Source organism: Strigops habroptila, chromosome 1 (assembly GCF_004027225.2).
Source record: "Strigops habroptila isolate Jane chromosome 1, bStrHab1.2.pri, whole genome shotgun sequence".
In the NCBI taxonomy this organism is placed as follows: domain Eukaryota; kingdom Metazoa; phylum Chordata; class Aves; order Psittaciformes; family Psittacidae; genus Strigops; species Strigops habroptila.
In genome coordinates this window covers 46,582,466-46,603,851 of record NC_044277.2, presented here as the reverse complement: position 1 = coordinate 46,603,851, position 21,386 = coordinate 46,582,466, and the positions used below count along the sequence as shown (strand labels likewise).

Genomic DNA, 21,386 nt, shown 5'->3' with positions numbered 1-21,386 from the left:
CGGGCAGGGCGCATGCGCTATATTGGACCGCAGCGCTGGAGCGCTTTTGTGTTTTAATGACCTTCAGCTACCGGGAGGCAAAGCCGGGCTCTTAAAGGGGCCGCGCTCCCAGTGGTGGCGGCGGGGAAGGGGCGGGAGGGGTTGAGGATGAATGGGGAGGAGGCTGAAGGGGTACCGCGAGGAAGGGAGCGGTACTTACCGCGCCCGCCGCTCACCTCGGGTCCGTCCCGTCGAGCAACGGTGATGAGCACCGGGGGTGAGGAAGAAGCGCCGGGCCAAGGCGTCCGCCCTGACCCGATGGTTCCCCCCCACCGCCGGCGCCCGTCCCGCCTCCCCATCCCCGAAAAACCCCATATAATAAGCACTCTCTGTGTGGAGCGGCTCTTTCAGAAGGGACGGACCGCCACCAAGCAGCTGGGACGGAGGTCGGCACTCCTCACTTCACAGTAACTTGGAAACAAACGGGGGGGGGGTGAGGGGGGAAGAAAAAAGAAAAAAAAAGATCCACCCAAAAATCTTGTCCCTGCCCTCGACGGGATGCTGCGTGGGCGCCGGCCCCGACCAGTCTCGCACCTTTAGCCGGGCGCCGGGATTTCGGTCGAGGGGCTCAGGAAGAGACGGACCCTCGGGGTTTTGCATCCGTGCGGCTTGCAGTCCGCCCGGGAAGAGCCAGGTGGAAGCCGCGGCGCTCGCTTGGCTTGCGGGAGATGCGGCGATGTTGGTCGCGGGGAGAGAGTAATAAGGACTCGAGGGCTGGCAGGCGCCCCGGGATGGCTTCTGGCTCGCTGGGGCTGCAGACTTCAAGGCAGCCGGAGGGCCCTCGCCCCCCCCGCTGCTTCCCAGAGAGCCCAGCTCCTTCCTCAGCTATCCCCTTCAGCAACGGGGCAAAACCCGAGGGGACTTCAGCAACCGCAGCAGAGCGCACGAGGTACGGAGCCGCTGGACGCAGCGAGGCCGCTGCGCGGGGACTTCTACCGACTCCGCGCCCCCCGCCCGGCTCGGCCCCGGGGAAGCCGTAGCCAGCGGTGCCGCAGCCAGCCGCCTCGCTGCGCACTGCCTTACCCTTCCTTCCCCGGGAAGAGTCGTTTGTCGGGCTCAGGGGCACAAGCCCTGCGGCCGCGGGAACCTGTGCTACCCGGGATGGGGAAGCTCCCTACCGGTAGTATCCGCACTACACAAACCAAATTACACCACAGACCTGCCCATGCCGCCTCGCTGGGCGATTTCTTTTATTTGGTACCTTGAAATAAATATTCGTTATGACTACTGGCTACACCTGAAATTATAGCCTTAATTGCAGAGCTGCTGGCCTGAGTTACCACATTTGCTGCTTACTCATCCGTAGGCAATTGCTCCGTGCCCAGCCATGGTGGTTACCTTTGAGGGAAGCTCGGTGCCAGTACCGGGCAGCGCCGAGCCCCGGGGCTGCCTCCCCTCTTCCCCACCCCAGGCGGAGGCCGGCGGCCACGGACAGGGAGTCCGGGCAAATGTGGGATCCCAAAGACGGGATGCGCAAATTGTTGAGCAAATTAGCCAATTCGAAACAAATAAGCGCTCCGGGAAGAGAGCCTGCCACTCCCAGAGAATAATTGAAAAGAAATCCGGCACTGTTACATTGATGTAAGCGTCGAGTAATTACACGGAGGTCAAAGTTGTTGCACGCACTAAAGTAGTTGCGCTCACTCTGTAGTTTGAAAGCGGATTATGTTCCCTTTTAGGTCAATGGCATCTAGCTATATTCTAGAGTGTTTTGGTGTTTTGGTTTTTTTTTCCCCCGTGCACATATGGAGGATATAAATAACGGGGTTTGGCTGGGTTTTTTGTTCGCTTGGTTGTTGTGTTGGTTTTTGGTTTTGTTTTTTTCCCTTGTCATACGCTATCTGCTACCTGCAACCCAATCCTGAAACAAAGTCTCAAAAACCTGCAATGAGATGGACTAGATGCTGAACAGATAGCTAAACGCAGCAAGACCTTGTTGTGGTTAAAATCAGACAAGCTTCAGACAAACTCCTTTTAGGAGCTGTAGCATCCTACCTTGGAAGACAAAGAACTGCAGGGCTTGCAGCATACACCTCTTCTACTGAGATTTTTTTTTTCCTTTACTGTTCCCACAAATGCTAAAAATGACATGACTGGCATTGACCTTTGATCTCAATTCTGTCGCAAGACAAATGAAGCCACTTTTCCTTTTTTTAAGAAGAGCTTTTCAGAGCCACGTGAGTAAAAAGGGTAATTGAACATTTGGTTTCTTTTTAACTTTAAAAGAGATGAACACCAGGTTGACAGCTTCTGTACTTGAATGTTCATTTAATCACCATTTCCTGATTACAGGAGGTGAACTATGATGACAGACTTGGAGATGAATATGGAGCCCAGTATACTAATAGTAAGTATAAAGGACAAAAAGAACTTGCAGTGAGGTTGGAGGGGAAAAATGTATATCGAGCATCCATATTACACGCAACATTTGGAAGCACCTCAGCAGCCAGGGGGAATTCAGAGAGTAGCAAGTGAGGTGTTTAGAATGCTGCAGGTGCCCATAATTGGGCAGACATCCGCATAAGCTATATACCTGTCTAACCTATATGTATATATGTGTGTGTATGTGTACATATACATATGTAAGTTAATCACATTTATATGTTAACTTACTTATCTGTCTACATTCCTGAAGATAAGATTTAGCCTAGTCAGTTGTATTCCAGACTTTTAAATCCTATTGTTCAAACTTTCAAGGTAGACGAGGTAATCGAATTGCATTCCAAAAACGCCAGAGTTGCACAAGGTTGTCTAATCCAAGTTGGCATAATAACCTTAAACTTAAATCCACTCCACCCTCCACATCACTAACCAGGGTTTTATCCTGCCGAGAGCTCCACACAAGCATAGACAGCATTTTCTCCTAGGACTCAAGGTTTGAGGCTGATTCTCATATAGGTCCAGTCCACATTTAGAGAATACTTTTTACTATTGCTGTTAGTAAAGAAGATGTAATACCCACAGAACACTAATGTCGTGGTTTAAGCCCAGCTGGTAACTCGGAACCATGCAGCCACTTGCTCACTCTCCCCCTTCTTCTTCCCCCTGCTTCTCCCTCCTTTTTTTTTGTGGTCCTCCTATATCATCCTCCTATATGGTCGGAGTAAACATTACTTAACAACAACTAAAAACATCAGTGTTATCAGTGTTGTTCCCAGGCTGAAAGTCAAAACCACAGCACTGCACCAGCTACTAAGAAGGAGAAAAAATGACTGCTGTAGCTGAACCCAGGACAACTAATAATGCACCTGCCCTGCTAGGGTGGCAACCCTAGACCGGATTATGCTTCCTTGTGTATGCATGGAGAGCAGTTCATATGCCACAGAATTAGCATGCCAGGTTAAAAAACAAACCCTAAAAGCCTTCTCCATGAGTCAGTTGGTTTACAATAAAGGCTTGTAACCACATTAACAAGTAGTTTCAGGCTTTTCCTTACTTCTTTTTTAAGCTATTCTTCTTCTTACCCCTGGTCTCGCTCCCGGCAAGGAGAGAGCTTGCTAGATCTACGCACTTGTACAATCTGACTGTTGTGCTAAAGCTCTAAAGCTCCCCACAGCCTTATCCTCCTTCAGACTAACATAGGCTACTTCTCCTGTGGTCTCCGCAAGTAGTTATTTCACTTACAGCCACCTAACCCTTCCTGGTATGGTGTTTCTTTGTAGGTGTTTCATCATGAAGCTTCACTAGGAACTAAACTTGAATATCCCCCAAAAGTCAAGAAACGAAGAAAATCCATTGGGCTCATTTGCACCCCAGAATCCAGTCTAAGTATCTAGGACAGATTTTTAAAAACAGTGCTTAAAACAAGCTTGTTGCTTAACCCTAAGGCTGACCACATGGCATCTTTTTAAGAAAATAACTTTTTCTCCAAGTACAATTTTACTGTTACTTTAAATGCAATAAGCATGTTCTTAAAATGTGTTAATATGTTTTCTAAACACAAGATATTTTCACTGTAGAGGCAGGCTATGCAGAAATTGGTATGAGAAATCCATACTGACACTAGAGAACTAGAAGGCAAATAACACTTGGGACTCTTGGAAAATTCACTTAGGGAAAAAGCATGCCCTAAATATCCTTCTCCCACCCAGAAATATGCAGTTTTGAGGTAAGCTTTTTTAGTGTTTATGACTGTCACTCCAAAATGCTAATTGCATTTTTATTTTACTCTTTTACTTGTGTATATGATATTTCTGGCTGTTTCGTTACTTTTTTGATACTAGAGACAGCTGATGCTGACATATAATGTGCTATAATAGATTTTAAATCTCTTTTATCCTAAACTTTTCTTTTTTTAGATTAGTGTCTCTTGTCTGCGTGGCAATGAAACAGCTTTATATAACTCAAGAAAGGAGACATTGATTTAGGAAAGCAATGATGTATCCATCAGTGCTAAGTTGCAGCTGTTCTTAATGAATTTTAAAATACAAAAGCTATTTCACCTCTTAGATTGTCATATTATGAAATGTTAGTGGTAGTTGTGCATATCAAAGCACCAGCTACTACCGACACGTTGCAAAACGTGAAGGCAGCATCAAACCAGCCCCCTCACGAAGCTCCACACTGCCAATTGAAAGCGTATTTCCGACATATGCTCGTACTTTTTTCCCCACAGGTATTTGCCATTTTCACTTGACTGCCTTTTTTTTTTTTTTCCACCTTTTTCAAAAGCAGTATTTCTGTTGCTGAGGCCACGATTTGTTTCCCGATTGCTCCTTTTTCAAGACAAACCAGAGAAAACCTGAGTCATCATCTTTGTAAGAAAGCACGCGTTTAGTGCTTGGCAAATTAAAAGTCAAGGCTTCGTGAATCATCGTTATTTTCGGTGTCAAGCTGCTGGAGCATTTTTGCTTCCAAAAATAAAGAAGAGCTATGTTGTCAGACAGCTTGGAGAGAGGCAGATAATAAATTGCATTGCACTGCGTAAAGGTTTTAAGGGTCTTTTAGAATTGTGCTGGAGGTAAGTTGCCAGGAGAAATATTAATGTTATATATTAGTGTTTCAGTTTATGTTTGTCTTTGCTTCTGTGGTGATGAGGGCACTTGAAACAAATTGGCTGTCTACAGGGCACAGCAGTAACTGGTTAGAGTTGCTCTAGCAGTTGCCTGGCTACTTCTATGAACTACTGACACCAAGCAACCCAGCATGTTAGTGGCATAATGTTTATTCTCCATGGAGAGAAAGAGCTCTTTCCATCCAGGCTTATGACTTAGGTTAGTTTTTAGTCCTTTTCAACTGAGTCCATAAATTCTGCATCGATGTGAGGGAAATTTAGAAGGACCAAGCCAGTAACTCAAGCAAGGAACCTCCAAAGAGAGATCCCTGTGAAACCACAAAGCCTTGTTTATAGGTGTTGTAGGTCTGCATAAGTACAAGTTTTCACTCTATACAGTGTTTTTAGTACTATGTGTAATCGAGCATAAGCTAATGCTGTATTGGATATGGAGTTCTTGAAATCCTTTTTTCCGGTCATAATCTTCCAATAAGTACCTATTTTGAGCCAAAAGTTCAGGCTGGAAGTCACACTGGGCTGGATGAAGTCTAGAAATGCAGGGAGGGATAACCAGTAATATGACAACAGGGTCTGGATGAGAAGGCTCCTTAAACATTCCTTCAAGAAAAAAAAGGAAGAAAAATGCTGAGTCCTTACAATATAACAAACAAAAATGTAATGGGATGATACTTGGAAGAAATGTACTTTACACCTTGTTTCCGTACTGTAGGGATTCTTGTTTACTTTTTCCAGTCCCGTTGTGTGACCCAAGTTTCTGTGTTGCCATGAGGTATGCTGAGCAGTGATTCCTATGGAGGGCCAGAGGTAGGGCTTTGCACCTGACAAAACTTATTCACACCAGGCTTTTCTCAGAGCTGGGGGTTCTCAAAGGACAGGACAACAGCTGCCCTCCAGCACAACCTGGAAAAGGGAATCTTGCCCTGATCATCAGCTAGCGGCTTTAAAGCCTCTTTATACCATGAATTCACTGTCAATATACTTTTGTCTTGACTTAGTGACTGAAATAAACTGATTATTCTCCCTTTCTACCAATATTATGTCTGTGTCATTGTGAATTTGGAAGTTCCTTTTCAGGTATTTATGTAGCAAAAACCCCGGCACCAGTAGCCTGTCGACTTTGATTTTCTTTTCCCAATTGAGTTATCTCAGCTGGGTTGACACAAACCCAGTTTAAGCAACTTAAACTGGCTAAGTTCAAATGAAGCCCACAGAGGATGCAACCATACTATTAAGTAGTGCCAGAACCCTACTCAGGCTGTTACCCAGGCCCACCTTTCTGTTGCTGAAACAGTAACTTAAACACAACTCTTTCATTTTTGTACGCTTCCCCTTCATTCTCCCTCACTTTATTTGATGTGATGTTTGCAAATCTGACCTGTGCAAATTTTGCACCTATTTTCTGTTCAACCATTATCTGGTCATGATGTTTTCTGCCCCTAATAAGAGAATACCACATTCCCTTCTCATTGTGTGAGATGCTTAAAGCATCTCTAGTTATCCTGTGAGATCTAAACACAAACTCTTTACATAAGGTTTGCATCACAGACTACACTAATTTGTAAAGCAGCATTTGAGTAGAAGGGAATAAATTCATAGGTCATATGGAAGAAGATTACAGGAATAAAAAACTATAGCATGTTTACCACCAGCCCCCTTCACATCCTTTATCACAGTATGATTTGATTCATATAAAGAAAAAAGTGGTAGAACATGTGGCAGAATATTAACAGGAAAGGAAAATTTGCGTGGTATTTTTGATTTGACTGGTCTTTTATGCAAAAGCTTTCATGACCTAAATGTTGCTAGTGTATGTGATTTCAGGTAAAAGCGGGGGGGGGGTGGAATTCTTCAGGGTATTGTCAGGACTTTCATTTGAAGTTTAAAGCCAGATGACATGAAGTAAAAGAGACCTAAAAGGTCTCTTTGCAGTTTGCACCTGTATTTTGTTGTAGTTTTAAGTTATTGAGGGTAAAGCCTGGAAAAGTAGAAAAACTGAAATGTTTCAGAGCTAAGACAAAGAAAGCTTACAAAGTTTAGAGAAAAAGACTGGGTGCATTGTCTGTACCTCACTTGGGTTTTTACAGTATTAAAAATACCTTCTAACATCTGGTAAACATTAGTATTTTGTTAGAGTTTGCCATTTAAATAAATAAACAAACACTTCTGCAACTGTTGATAATGCCTAAGTGCAAAACTTTTTTGTCCATCCCTTGCTTTGAATGGCCTTGTCTTTTTGCATCCATGAAAGATTAAGCTGGGATTGATTCAAAGTTTCCTTATTTGAAGATCAAGGCTAAAATTCTTTTTCTTTTCACAGAACTAAAGGTCTCATTAAATAAATAAACATTTAAAACCCCCCTCAGAGCCAACACTTTGCACATTCATGGACTGAGTTCTTTAATTACAAGCAGGTAGTTATTTGCTAGTAAACCCCCTGTTTTTAGGGTCAATGAGCTTTGTTCAAATAAGCAAGAAAAAAATTGTAAACTCTTCTTTTGCCTAGCACAGAACAAGGTCACATTTGCAATTTGCAGTGCACAATCTCTTGATTAGAAATCTTGGCAAAGGTTTATCAAGTTATTCTGAATAATTTCCTCCAAGTTCTGAGTGTGTCACTTGGCCTGTTATGGACCTGCTCCTACAGTTTACTCTGCTGTTTACCTGTGTATTGTCAGACTCATTCTTGCTGATTGGTGTCAAAGGAAAAAAAGCAGGTTTTAAAATCAAAGCTTCAGTGTGGAAGGATATAAAGTGTGAAATCCAGACCCATTGCTTTCATTCTGGCTTTAGTGATCATAGAAACCTGCTGTAGGGCAGGACTAATCTGCCAGAAAATTATTACTGAGCCCTGGTAGCTCAAATATATGTGCAGACTTGAAAATGCTGTTCTTTGCGCCAATTCCAGGTCCTACAAGAGCCTCACATGGTATCCTCCACCTGGCTCAGAAATATGCTGCATTCCACCGTAAAGAGGAGAAAGTTTGTTAATTCCCAGGCAGCTGTGAACGATTTAATCTCTTTCCAAACAGCTCGGCATTCTATTCCAATTGCAAAGTTTCTTGGCGGATGAGTAGTTTGAAGAGTGGTGAGAGACAATAGGGCCTTTATTTCAAGGTCATTCCTACAGATTTGGCCTTGACAGTAACATCTTGATAAGAGGGTTGCCAAATCTCACAGTCTCATGATACTTAGTGGCTTTGGAGTTTCCTCCTTCATATGCCGGAATGGAGGGTTTGAAAATTCATGTTTGGAAGACAAGTTTGAAACCTTGAATTACTGCTCTGTAAAACTTGGAAATCAGGTGTAGAACCACAGTTTTGTAATTTTAGGAAGAAGAAATCCCCGTGATTTTTAAGATAGACTTCTTATTCTGAAGACTGGTGGTTGGCACTCCTGGGATTTCCCAGATAAACTTGCCTTTGAGAACTGAGCTGTTAACTTGACTTGGTTTTCTAGATAAGTCTCTAAATTACTGATTTCTTTTCCTCTCGAGATTTCTTTATCAAAAATTCACCATCCAAATCCTACACAAACCATTTTTGCCACCTCTTTGGTAATGTGTTTAGAAGAAAGAATCACAAGGAACTACTACAAGGAATTCGTCTCCAGATTTCTTGGAGTTCTCAGAACCAGTAACTTTGTTCTGATTATTAGAAGGTCTCTGCATTCAAAACCTGTTGTATAGGAATTTATGCCAGCAGTACTTCTATCAGGCTTGCACCTGATATGGTTTCCATGGGAGCTGTTTGGTGCTTAGCCATTTGCAAACATGGCTGCTTATGTAGATAATTAAATTAAAGTTAGTGAACACAGTGTTCTTCTGAAAGCCTGACCTTTGGTCTTTCTGTTGCACCAGTAGAAGAATGAAGGAAAATACATCCTTTCTGTGCTTTACATATTCTGCACTACTTTTTTTTTTTTTTTTACTCTAAAACTAGCTAGATGTGACTTTCAGGATCTTCTACCAAAAGTTTCCACTATTTCACTGCATTTTCAGCAGTTGTGGTAGGATTCTTCTGCCCAACCGTAAGTAGATAATCACCTTAGTTCTTCCATTTTCACATGGAGTTCCTAAATTTCAAAGCTTTTCTTTTGTTCAACAAGATATATTGGGTTTGGCTTAAATGAAAATGTTTAGTAATATTCTCTAAGAACTAGTTTTATCCCCTCAGAAATTGCTGGTGTTTAAGTACTTAGGAATCTCAGTCATACATAGAGTGGAGAGGCAGAATTACAGGAGCTTTGTTTCTGAAGCTAAAGGGATCAAAGTATCTGGATTAATTTGTAATGTTTTTGTAATGGGCACTGTATTTGAAGGGAAGTTCTAGATCCAATTTGCTAACCCATCACTTCAAATGAGCTTGTCATTCCCAAACAGGAAGGGACAGGATTTTGTCTTCTGAATTCCAGTTTGGCCACTAATGCCTGGGTTAATTAGGGCCAGGGAGGGAGAACCCCACATGCTGCTGAATAAACTAGAAAAATCCTGATGTCCCACTGAGGTCAGCAGCACTAATTAGCACCCATGGACAGGAAATCTGCTTGAACCCGCCTGCTGCACTTCCTGGCTTTGGCCACATCCAAAATCTTATGGGAAAATGATCCTGATGCTATATCATGGCAGAAACACATGGTGGGATGCTCATGGGCATCCTAGGATTGCCCATTATAAAAATCCTAGGATTTTTATAATCATTCTCACCTACAAAGTTTACTGAAATATTTTTGTACAGAGGGTACAAACCCAGAGGCTTTTTTGCCACCCAACAGAATAACAAGTTTTCTCCTTGCAGGAGCACCTCTCTACTCGGCTTTTAAGCTCTGTGAGGTCCAAGAAGCCTGGTACTATTGTGGGAAGTCACGTTGAGAGTTTCAGCTCTCAGCAGTAGTACCAGTAGCACACTGAAGCTACAGAACCACCTTCATGTTGGGGAAGTCATCAAGTCTTCAATTCCTCATTGTTTCTGGCCACAAACTCTGAGCTTTCATGAAGGTTCTCCCTAACACCTGGACAAATGCCACTACCCCTCTTTGCTGTCCTGCTCAGAAGCCCATTCGAGGGACAGGGTACTGCTCTCTTAAGGGCTGTCTAGACTTTATCTATCTAGATCTGGGTGACCATTGTTAAAACAACAAATATACCTAAACCCAATACTTTTTTGGTATTTTTTGATGTGTTAGTGGAGTAATACCCGCAAGCTTATAGTGTTTTCACTTTTTTATCTGCTGGTCAATAGGAGAATTTTAAATGAATAAGTAAGAAGAATTTTCACCCTCTGAAAGCTTCAGAAAAGACAAACAACATTTTTCATCACAGTTTGAACATAAGCACTGTGATATTTGTATTAGGCAAGTCTCCTTCACGTAGTACATAAGTAATAATACATTTTTTAATGAAAGGTGGTAAATTGGCCCTAGAGTAGTTTCTTAAAGTACTATACACAAATGATTATTTTAATAGGCAGTAGGCAAGCTAGCACTTGCCTGTATGAAAGGTTTACCCTTCATTTTAACCTCCAAGAGAGAACCATTCCTCTCATTTTCCACTGTTTTGTGGAAACGACATGTTGTGAATATAGAACATTCACAACATGAATGCAAAACAAAATGTTGTGAATGTTCTACAACTTTGGATAAGTTTTAAACCAGAATTAAAAAGCCTCAACAAACCAAACAACAACAACAAAATCACCTAAGCTGAAAATAGACTAATGCAAATAAGGAAACAAACAAAACCAGTGAATTAAACTTCTGGCTTGGACGACACAAGACTTTTACACCATGCTAAAAGAGGATTTTTCCCCTCAACTCTATCTAAAATATCACCAAGTCAACAGAACAGTATGCAGAAATGGGCAGTAATTGTATTGTATTGGCATAACTAGTTTGAAGACACTTGGCTGGATAATGAAGAGGACACATTTGACATGTGGAAATTACCTATTCCTACAAAGTACCTATTACCTAATACTGCAAAGTACTTAAAGAAGCACCCCAAAAGCAAGGAAAGAGAAAACCCTGAACCAAAGACCACTGGTCGCACCTCTTCGTTTTCATTCTACTTTGAAGAGCATCCTTCTCTTCTGTGCTGACATAGTCTGAGTTGATTCTGCTGAATCTGCCAGCAGAAAAAGGCTTAGCAAATCGACTGGGGAAAGGAGAATTGAGTCTCAGCTCTTTGCAGTCATCTGAGAGCTTGTGGTGGTCCATGCCACACTGTTTGTGCTTGCTGCAAAATGTATGCACCTTGGGGAAAATATTAGTAATCTGGGCAAAAGAGCTAAAGACTTTCCGCTAGAATAAACTGCATCACATATTTGGCTTAGTTTCCTCATGGGAGAAATAGGAGGTCTCCTTGCTCTGTGTAGTCAACCGTCATTCAACTTACTATTATATTTTCAAAGGACATTCTCAGTAAACAGCAAGGATGCCAAGACTGCTGCTGTGCCCTAACGATATATGCGAGACCTTAATGTTCCCCTGCTAATACAGAGCTCAGACTCATGAAGATCTGCTAGGAGAGAGCAGGAAATCTAGATCTCCCAGTACATTTGCAAAACCAGCAATATCAGGGGAGCTCATCTTGAACTCATGGCAACCAGTCTGACACATGGTGACTTGCAATGTCATAACAGATAGAGGTACAATTTCACCATGGGCATTCTTCTTAAATAAAGACACCCTCTCAAAAAAAAACAAACCGTAAACCCCAAACAGAAATCCAGAACAAATAGATGGCTATTTCCTCCATTAGCATCCTGTCTTGCTTCTTTTGAACCACTGCCACAGCTGCATCAAAGAACTGAGATCAGGATGTCAGGGCTGTGCTGGGTTAACCAACGAAAATAAGTTGGAGCAACGGTGAATGGCAGGAAAAGGTGGAAGGATGGAGCTGGGCTACAAAATAATATGAAATGGTTCTGAAATTGCTCCCACTCAGGTTGCACTTTTCTTCAACAATCCCTGTGTGCCCCCTAAGTCTGTTGGCAATTATCTGAACCTTTATAGCCCTAAAGCCATCCTGTTGTCAAACTGTGTGCAATTCATCCTACACTTTGCTGAAAGAAGCATTTAATAGAAGAAGATGTGGTCTGGCTGTCTGCAGTTTCTTCCCATCAGCAGTCCCAGTGGATAGAAAGAGTCATTGTGGGAGCATTCCTACAGCCCTCATCCACCTATGATCCTTGGGCACATACAGGTATATTCATGAGCTCTATATTCAAAACAGGTGAATGCTTCTCAGTAGCACAACTAAATTTGAACTTTGCTGTCCTAGTGAAAGGGCAGTAGTGGACAGCATTCAGGGCCAAAGCACAGCTGTCACAGAAGAGGAAGGGAACAGATATGGCAGAGACAGAAAAAGGGTGCTGCAGAAGTGACTTCCTTCATCCCACAGCTGACAAGAAGTGGGATCTGATTCTTTTCCATCCCAGCAGTGACTCTCCCTTGGTGAAGGCAGCAGTAGGAGCAAGTCTCGTTTTCTAGGGCTCTGGCACGGGTGACATAGAATTGAGGCAGAGCTGGTTTGGTCCTCAAGGCAATCTGCTGCGCTCCGCAGCTTCTACTTTGCTAGAGCCTGAGGTCAGCTCTGTTCAAAACCTCTAGTAACTTTCTCTCAAGTCAAACTGCTGGACTCACAAGCAAAGCCTAAGCAAATTTGCTGTGCCTGCAGAGGCAAGAGAGGATTTCTTCTGGGACACTGATAAGGACTCTAGACAGTAGTGCCAAGCAGCACGTCGTGCAAGTGTTGCCATTGGCAGACAGGGTTGCTTTGCCCCAAAGGTGGCTGAAAGTGACCAAGAAGTCGGGTTTTAAGGCACACCAAGGCTTCTTGCATTTGCCTTTTTCCAACATCCAAGAGGTACAAGATATAATAGTTTCTGTCTGCTCATTATGGTTAAAAGCAAATGTGGATAAATTCATTTTAGGCCTCTTCTCCCTCTTTTCTTTCTTTGATTCTACTCTTGGAGGTCCAGTCTTATGCTGGTAAAACTGGCTGATAAAGGTCCTGGCACTCTTCTTTCTGCTGTTATTCTTCTATGAGAAACTCTGTAGTTTTCCCCCTCTCCCTGTGCATCACACTCAGGTAAGGGAAATGCTGCACATCAGTCCTAACTCAAACAATACTTCCTCTCCTCATCTGTCCTCCACTCTCTCCAAATCACCTAGTTCTTTCTCCCATACCGTTTCCTTTGCCCCCTGTTCTTCCTTCAGCAATGAGTAGAGGTACGTGTCCAGCTGCCTAAACTATTTCCTGTATTTCTTTTAGTGGGGATTGGGAAGATGAAAGACAGGGAAAGGTGAGGCAGAAAATACACTAAACTGATATGCAAAGCTACCCTGAACATCTCTTCTACTATCTCCTCCTTCTGCTTTATCAGAACAGACAGCACTAATATCTGTGGGAAAGACAGGATGATCCTCCACCTCTTTCTCCAAGTTTCTTCATTTTTGTATAACCCTGCCTGCCACCTTGGGAGGTGCCAACTCCTCACCTTGGGACATGGCACAAAACCACTGTGGTTTTCTACTCAAGGTGGCACCAAGTGCTGCAGCAGTCTGCCAGTACTGACCTCCCTAGCCATGCGTAGGGGGACCTCCATGCTTTCAGCCACGTGTCCTTGAAAGTGTTTGGGTACAACAGTGCCCAGTCCTTGCCAATCTCAAGTATTCATGACTACAAGACTTTCCCAAACAAAGCATGAAGAAAGAGAAAAAAACCTAGACTAATTTTTAAACAGTGTATTTGGGAGTATTCACTTAACTTCTGGTTTTGAGTTTTTCAGATTGCATTTGTTTACAAGTCTTGTTCTGCTGTCCTCTTCTCCCACTGCCCTATCCATTTACCCTCTATCCCAAACATAAGGGCTAAGGATGATTGTTTCTCCCTTTGAAATCCAAGAATCTCTCAATTCCTGGATGTGATGCACTGAGAAATTTACTGGGAGGTGAGGGAAGAGGCTTGGCAACCCAAGAAAGAATACAATAAACTAGTCATTTATTTTCAAAACATTAATCCCCACACCCTAGAGCTAGTGGTCTATATGACAGCCTAGTCAAATGGAAAAAGACTCAGAAAAGCAGACAAGAAAGGTCCTATGTTTCCAAACTGATGCACGGACAAAGTGCCAAATGACTGCATTTCTTTTATTTGCCACAAACTGGGTTAGCTTTGAGCTTGAAGGAGAGACAATAGCAGGTTTTAAAGTACTGCTTCTGGGGCTGGCATCAACACTTCTGTTGCCATAATGAGTCAGACGTCAGAGGCAATACACAAGAAAGGATGCAGGCCAATGCCTAGGCACATAGAGGTGGAAAACAAGGAGTAAAAAATAAATGCATGTGGCAGGGAAGAAGGACTCCATCCCCACAAATGTTTTGAAATTATAACCTCAATTTCCTGCATTTCAGCAAATAAAGTCACTACAAAACAAAACCAATGAAAAAACCCTCTAGAATTCTGTGTAAGGCTAATTTGCCAGAGGCAGATTTTGTTCTGTTAACTGTCATTTGCCATGTACCAAAGCCACAGTCCCCAAATGCTCTTGTACATTTCCATTCAGGCAAGCACACACACGATTAAGAACATTTGAGCAGTCATCCTTAGAACTGTGAAAAAGATAAATTCTTAAATGAAGGGAAATTAGTCTTTCCAGCCGCAGAAACCATGGCCTCAGATGCTCCTTCCCCTTGCCATCTACTGGGTCTCCTGAATGGCTGTTTGATGACTGGGGGTAGATAACTATCTCTGGGGACAGACTGTGCAACGGAAAGCGCATTGATGGAAAACATTTGAAACTTTGAAGTGCACCTTCACGTGGGCACTCCACTGGGAACTCAGAGCAGTCTAGAGGCACATATTTGGCACTTCTACCTCAGCTGTCAAGTAATGCCCTGATTTGTTCTCTTCTACCTCATACTTCCACTGTTTTTCCTCCCTCCTTTTTATTTTCAGACCATCCCTTCTTCCCTGCCCTCTCTTTCAACTTGTATCACTATGTCCTGGAGAACTGATATGCATTGTCTAGTGTTCTTTAGTTTTCCTTGTTCTCTCCAACACTTCATCAAACATACTTATCATGAAGAAAATATTTACTTCTAGAAATTACAGCAATCTGATAATCAACTAGTACAAAATGATCAACTACAGAACTCTAAAGGACCTCCCAAGTCCCTCCCATTCTCTGTTACTAGGCCTCCTTTACCATTTCAGGACTTGTTTACCTTTGACAGTTTTACTAATGTGACTGATTAATGGAGGAGTTTTAATTTTATTTTGGCCAACAAACTGATAGTCTCATCACCATTATAACAGTTGCATTGCTGTGAAGATGACCCACATGAGCCACCTTTCTGAGGAGAACACCACCACCCAAGTGCTGTGCAGCTACAAGTTTGATTTTGTATATAACATGGAGACTGCCTTCCATCTTAGGAATTAGAATGAGAGGCTGCAAACTTTTGTCTTACAAAATTGTGCGACATGAAAAACCTCTACTAAAGCACACAGAATTCAATAACCATGTTTAAAACCTCTGTTACCTCCATTTCTACAGTGTTAGACAGCACTAACATGATACAAGCCAAAATGGTGAGATCACTATCCCAATGAGAACACAGTAATGAGGTCCAATATCCACAAAGAATTTGCATTCACATGCTATTGTTCTGGAGTCAGTTAATGATTAACATGGATTAGCTTCTGTGCCTTACGGACATAATATCAGGGTTTTCCTAAAATGCAGGGTTACACAGATACACTGCAGCAATTTTGAAATAAACCATATTCTTTAAGACTACATAGTGGTAAAAAGCAAAAAATTTTACACAATATTAAAAATACATACAATTCCTGAGTTTACTGCCAAGAACCAGCCATTATTTTACATGCAGTGCCTTGGCATTTCATGTCACTCCTGCCTTGTGTGATCCCACACACATGCAAATAAAGAGAATGTGATAAGGCAGCAGGAACATGATTAAACTTCGATCTGAGGACGGATCCTGACTCTCTTCTGTTCCTGAGAGTTTGTGGGCACCAAAGAGAATATGGTAAGTTTGCTTAGCAAACTAAGGGTGTGACATTAATACAAGTCACCCAACACTGGGGTCTTCCATACAACCATATCTACAATAAAACCATTTCCCCACTAGTTAGATTAAAGCCAGCATGGCTATACTTCTTCTCGTACTGCCACATTTTCTTTTGCAATTAATGATCTAATCACATCCTGTTTTTTCTACAGGGCCTTTGCCTCATTCCGTGCCCAGGATGGATGCGACACGTTGAATAGGCATCTGTAGTCTGACAGTTTGTCTGCAGATTTGCCTGGAGCTGAAGATACATCTTTTGACTCTATCCCTGCTCTGCCACTAAGTTCCTATGTTAAGATACTGGACTAGTCACTTAAACCAAAGCAAAGTGGGCACCAAGAGCCTCTTTTTTATGTTGTGGGTGCCTGACTTGAGTCACTTGAAATCTCATTTGTGAAAGACCTAAGCATTCATTGCATGCAACTGCGGCAGAATGTTGCAAAAATGCTCAATATTCTGAACAAGATAGACACTCAGCAACTCAAACTTAAAAATAGTAGACAGTTCTGGCCATGATCTCCCTGGACTTCTTTTCCTGTATGCAAAATACTTCTTCCAGCATGAAGACAGCGTGACAGTTACAAGTACGTCTTTAGGATATGGTATTTTTGAAGTTTCAAATCCCCATCATGACAAAAAAAATCCCAACTCACAGTTCTGAGAGGAGGACCTCCCATACAGCTTACATGTGTTCAGGTTGTCCTAGGTAGTTGCTTGAATGAGCCAACTTTTGGCATTTCTAGGTCATTTGTACACTCAGTTTAACTGGGAAACCTTTCCCTGTCAGGATTTCATCAAAACTGAAAACTTCCAGCAAAGAGCTTCAGTTTTGACAGAACTTTTCTTGTCAGACAACTGCTTGGTTCACGTTTCCTGTCTGGGCTCCTGAGACTATGGCAGGACTCTAGAAAGAGTCTACCTGTCCTGCTGTACAAGTTTCTGTTTTCAAAGGTATTTGCTCTGGGTGAAGTCAAACTAGGCTTGCAAAGGCACCTCTTTCATCTGAACTCTGCTATACCAGCTATGGATGCTCCACTGCTGCTGCGTTAGTAGAGCATGCTCACCTGGCTCAGGTTGTTGTGCCATGCAACAGACACAATCTCCTTGGTCTCCAATAACTCTGGGCCACCTATCCAACTTGCAAGGCCTTCAGATTTGCCCAAAAGGGTGTGCTGCTTCTGACTTAAAGTAGCCAATTGGTACAACATTATATAAAACATTTGAATAAAGCTTCCACCTATGTAAATATCAAAGCTTTATGTCTTCTTCACATACGTATGTCATCGTCCACACTACATCTGAATCTCTTAATCTTTCAGGAAAAGACAATCTCTCAGAGGAGAGATCACCTGTCCTTCAAGGCCAGCAATAGCACCTTGCGTGGGCCTATTTACTACTGCCTACTACACAAGCAGGCACAATCAAAGCTGTTCCAAGGAGAGGAGACAGTCATCCCATCCCTCTTGGACTCCAGCCAGGTATTTCTATATCATTTTTCAGCAAAGCTTCCTACCCTTGGAAGTTGACAAAATTTAGGCAAGTCTATTAAAAGAAATTGAAAGATTTCAGGAGGTTGTGGCAGCAACTACAGGATTTGCTGGGTTCTGTGCACATCACTTCTAACAGGGATCAGTGCAATGTGGCATTTAAATAATGTTGCTGTGGGAGCGGTTCTTTCTGCAGCATGCTACAGTTTCTTGTGCAGCTTCAAAGTTGGTATCATTCTGACATCTGGTCTGCGGCACTGATCCATCTGTTGTAACTGAGTAGGTGTTGGGTGGGGTTGGCAGGAGAGGCTTGTTTAAGTGTTTGTTTTCACCCTGTAGAGGAACTGCAGAGCCAGCTCAGCAATTAAATAAATACCATCTTTAAGAAAAATGTGTGCACTTAATATTCTAAAGAAATGGCAAACAAGGCAGCTGGTGCTTCTCACTACTGAAATTCAGAGACTTTGCTCCCGTTCCTCCTTCATTCCACGTTGTGTCAGGAAGCCTTCCCCATTGGACTGGCACTTCGGTTTCTGTTCCTGACTCGGCCAAATGCCTCCTGGCTGAATTTGGATAGGTCACTCCATCTTCTGTGCAGCACTTTCCCTGTCTGTAAAATGCATCCGAAGTTAAACACCTCTTCTGTTATAAACTCTGAAATCTGCTGATAAAAAACGTAGCGGAAGAGTTGGCCATTATCATTACTGTCATCACCTTGCTTTGTGTTATTCTGTTCAAATAATAACCTTTTTGAATTAACCTTTGGTGTCATCTGCTCATAGCAAAAGAGAGGTTCTATTGAGCATAGTGGAAACAAGTCCACAGTTTCCATGGCTGCCTCTCTAGGTAAATCTGTGCCTTTTGGGGACCTGTTACTCTCATTTCACCCTGAATAGGGCATAAAAGCACTTCTCTCTATTTAACTGCTTACCCATAACCTTTCATAAATACATGGTGTACCAAGCAACCTTTTTCTCCTTCATGCATGACTAGGGAATGCTCCACTTTAACTTCTAGACAGACCCTGGTATTCATTTCTTTGTCTTAGGACAGTGGCTCCTGCCATTCTCTTTGCCAGCCTATCAAGACACAGTTACACTTTCTATCTAGCTATCAGTTTTATCCTGCTCTGTGATCAGTTTATGGGTTAAAAAGTTATTGATAGCATTTATTAATGCCTTCAGCAGAACATCTATTTGCAAATGTAATAGATAAAGAAAGAGGGGAAATCCCTATGCATAGTTAAATATAGCAGGTTTTGTCTAATCCTATGAGGTTCTGACTACGTCCACAAAAACCCTGGCACAGAGAGGGGTGCTCGGAGCTGCTTGCAGATTGCTATTTTGTGACTGGCAGACATGAATGCTAAATACATTAATACTCAGAATATCTTTAAAGATGTGCACCCACCTATGGAGATCACGCTATCTGCCCTTGTGAACAGAAAAGAAATCTGTGATCTGGCTGTTCTCTTTCCTCCCTTCTCACGTACATATAGCAATAGGTGTTACCCTCAGAGTCTCTGTGAGTTTGTGGGAAGTTCATCACATACTGAATGCTTCCTATTTTCTGGTGGCCCGTGTAAGACCTGGTATCTCAGCACTCTCACAAGTTAGCAATTTTACACCTATGATCATCAGTCCTGTTAGACAAAATCAGATGTCAAACACTGGGCTTTTGAATTCAATTTCTTATAAAACACTCTGTAAGAGCATGAACAGCAGCAGCCACTGGGGATACTGATTAAAAAGGACAAAAATGTGACCTTCCTTTTTTTTTTTTTTTTTTTTTTAGCTAAGTAACGAAAAAATCAGTGTTTGTATTATCACCCTGAAGTCACCTGCATTTTACCCACACTGTCACTCTTTACTGCCAGAAAAAGGTGGAAGAATTAAATTGATTCTACTTGTAGATCAGATTAGGCAGAGAGGTTTTGTATTATTATTTCTTAGCTTGCAGACTAAAGCATGTAGTGTATCTGGGAACAAATTAATCTTCCGTCTCTCCACTGTGATTTGTGTCATAATAAACTTTTAGTTTCTTCTCTAAATTATTTTCCTCTCTGTAATTTCCTCTGGTGACTTGTGGACCCTGAAGTGCCACTAGCCACAAAATTACATAAAAATAGGAGTATTAAATGTATTAAATGTATTAAAATACATTAAAATAGGAGTATTTTAAACTCCAGTGATTCACAAGAAACAATCCTGACACCCCACAAGTATTTGCTGTGAGATGAAAGGAGCTTATTCTGTGCTTTAATCATGTCCCCTACATTTCCATAAACTAGAATTTCTCCTTATTCAATCGGTTCTCCATGTCTTTCTTGCCCATCCCAGGACTGACAAAATTTCAAATAATCCACACCAAACTGAACATTTTTCACTATTTTGCAGCGGAACATGACCACTGCAGGATTAAGGGAAGGAAAACATGCAAGAACAGTGAAAGGAACCTCTGGATTACACAATCTAGTAATTTTTATAGCCAAAATATACGAAGGATCCAGTACAGTTCTCCTTAAAAATGAATCACAGCTTTTTTGTCTCTCTCCCAAGGACCAGCCCGGGTGGACCTTGCTGTGACAGCTCATGCTGTCGGTTACAGAATCATAGTATCACATAATAGTCTGGGTTGGAAGGGGTCCTTTAAAGGTCACCTAGTCCATTCTGCATCAGGGAGTTTTCATTTGGTATCAAAATATAATTCCTCTTATCAGCTTTAGACTTGCTGGCTTTATGTTTTATTGTATTTCTGATCTTTGTGAGAGCATTGCTCTGGCTGTTCCAGTTTGCAAAAGCAGGAAAACACACATGGAAACAGGCAGGAGTGATGCCTGTTTCCTGCAGCCAGTTCTGGGCAAAAACATAGAAAAGCTGAGTCTTGCAGGAACACCACCAGTTTCTTTGATACAAACTAACAGGGTCACACAAACTTGCTTCTAATATTATGAAAAAGTAAAATGAAACATATAATTTCTTTTCTCAGCTGTATTCATTGTATCATCTACCTTTATCATATTCTCAGTCTTCTCTTTAAACAAACCAGCTTTCACAGAGCCCAGTGGTGATGTTTCATGCCTCTGGTCTTGTGCATTTTCGGTCCCTTCTGTGCATAACTTTTGTATAAGAGGGTGACCAGACCAGTTCACTCAGGTCAGAGGCTCTCTCCTTGCAGGCCAGGCTTTTTACCTCCCTGGTCCTGGGCAGCCCTCAGCGCAGGACAAAGAGCCTGGCTGCGTTATGGGAGCCCCTTCTCACTGCCCTTTGGATCTCATGCTGCTTGAGCCTCTGCACCTCTGCCTTCAGCAACCGAGTGCCATGATCTGCCCCTTCCACTGCTGCTTTGCTGTCTCAAGACACATAAAATAAGTCTTTAAGAAGTTTTTCATAACCTGAAAGTGTCTGAAGAGAACTCAAATCTTTTTGTCACATTCGTCACTTTCTGTGTTGGAAAAACAACAAAATTAATGCCATCTTCTTCTCCACATAACTGTATTTCGGTCTCAAGTTTTTTTGAGTCTTGTCTTGCCCTGGGTGACCAAGAGGCCAGGCAATTTTGACAATGTTTATACCTCCAAATGTCCCAGCTCATTGTTCTTATAATTCATTAAAGTTCTAAAGATCGCCCCTATGGTCTATTTGTGGGTATTCTACTGCAATTCCTTGCAAATCCTTCACTCTTCCTTTCTGCAATACTTGCTTTCTCTCATAAAACAGATGCCAGGGCAGAATTTTGCATCTCACGTCATG

The 21,386-nt window shown here is 42.3% G+C and overlaps 1 protein-coding gene and 1 long non-coding RNA gene across 5 annotated transcripts in view; one reads left to right on the top strand and one right to left on the bottom strand.

The window, feature by feature from the left end:
• The window catches only part of KCTD1 (potassium channel tetramerization domain containing 1), a 100,276-nt gene that overhangs the window by 66,288 nt on the left and 12,602 nt on the right, over nucleotides 1–21,386 (bottom strand). Inside the window, exon 1 of one of the 4 annotated variants that reach the window (XM_030501422.1) lies at nucleotides 574–1,050. The exons of 2 other annotated variants lie outside the window; for them this stretch is intronic. In XM_030501422.1, the coding sequence (XP_030357282.1) occupies nucleotides 574–639 (66 nt within the window). In that variant the 5' untranslated portion in view covers nucleotides 640–1,050. Of the gene's footprint in view, nucleotides 1–199; nucleotides 422–573; nucleotides 1,051–21,386 lie in introns of those variants that run through there. One more of the 4 variants, XM_030501441.1, reaches the window with a different exon arrangement.
• Nucleotides 117–17,395, top strand: LOC115614492. Its single transcript, XR_003993738.2, has 3 exons — nucleotides 117–425; nucleotides 2,332–2,386; nucleotides 16,300–17,395. It is a non-coding gene; the product is annotated as an uncharacterized LOC115614492 (long non-coding RNA).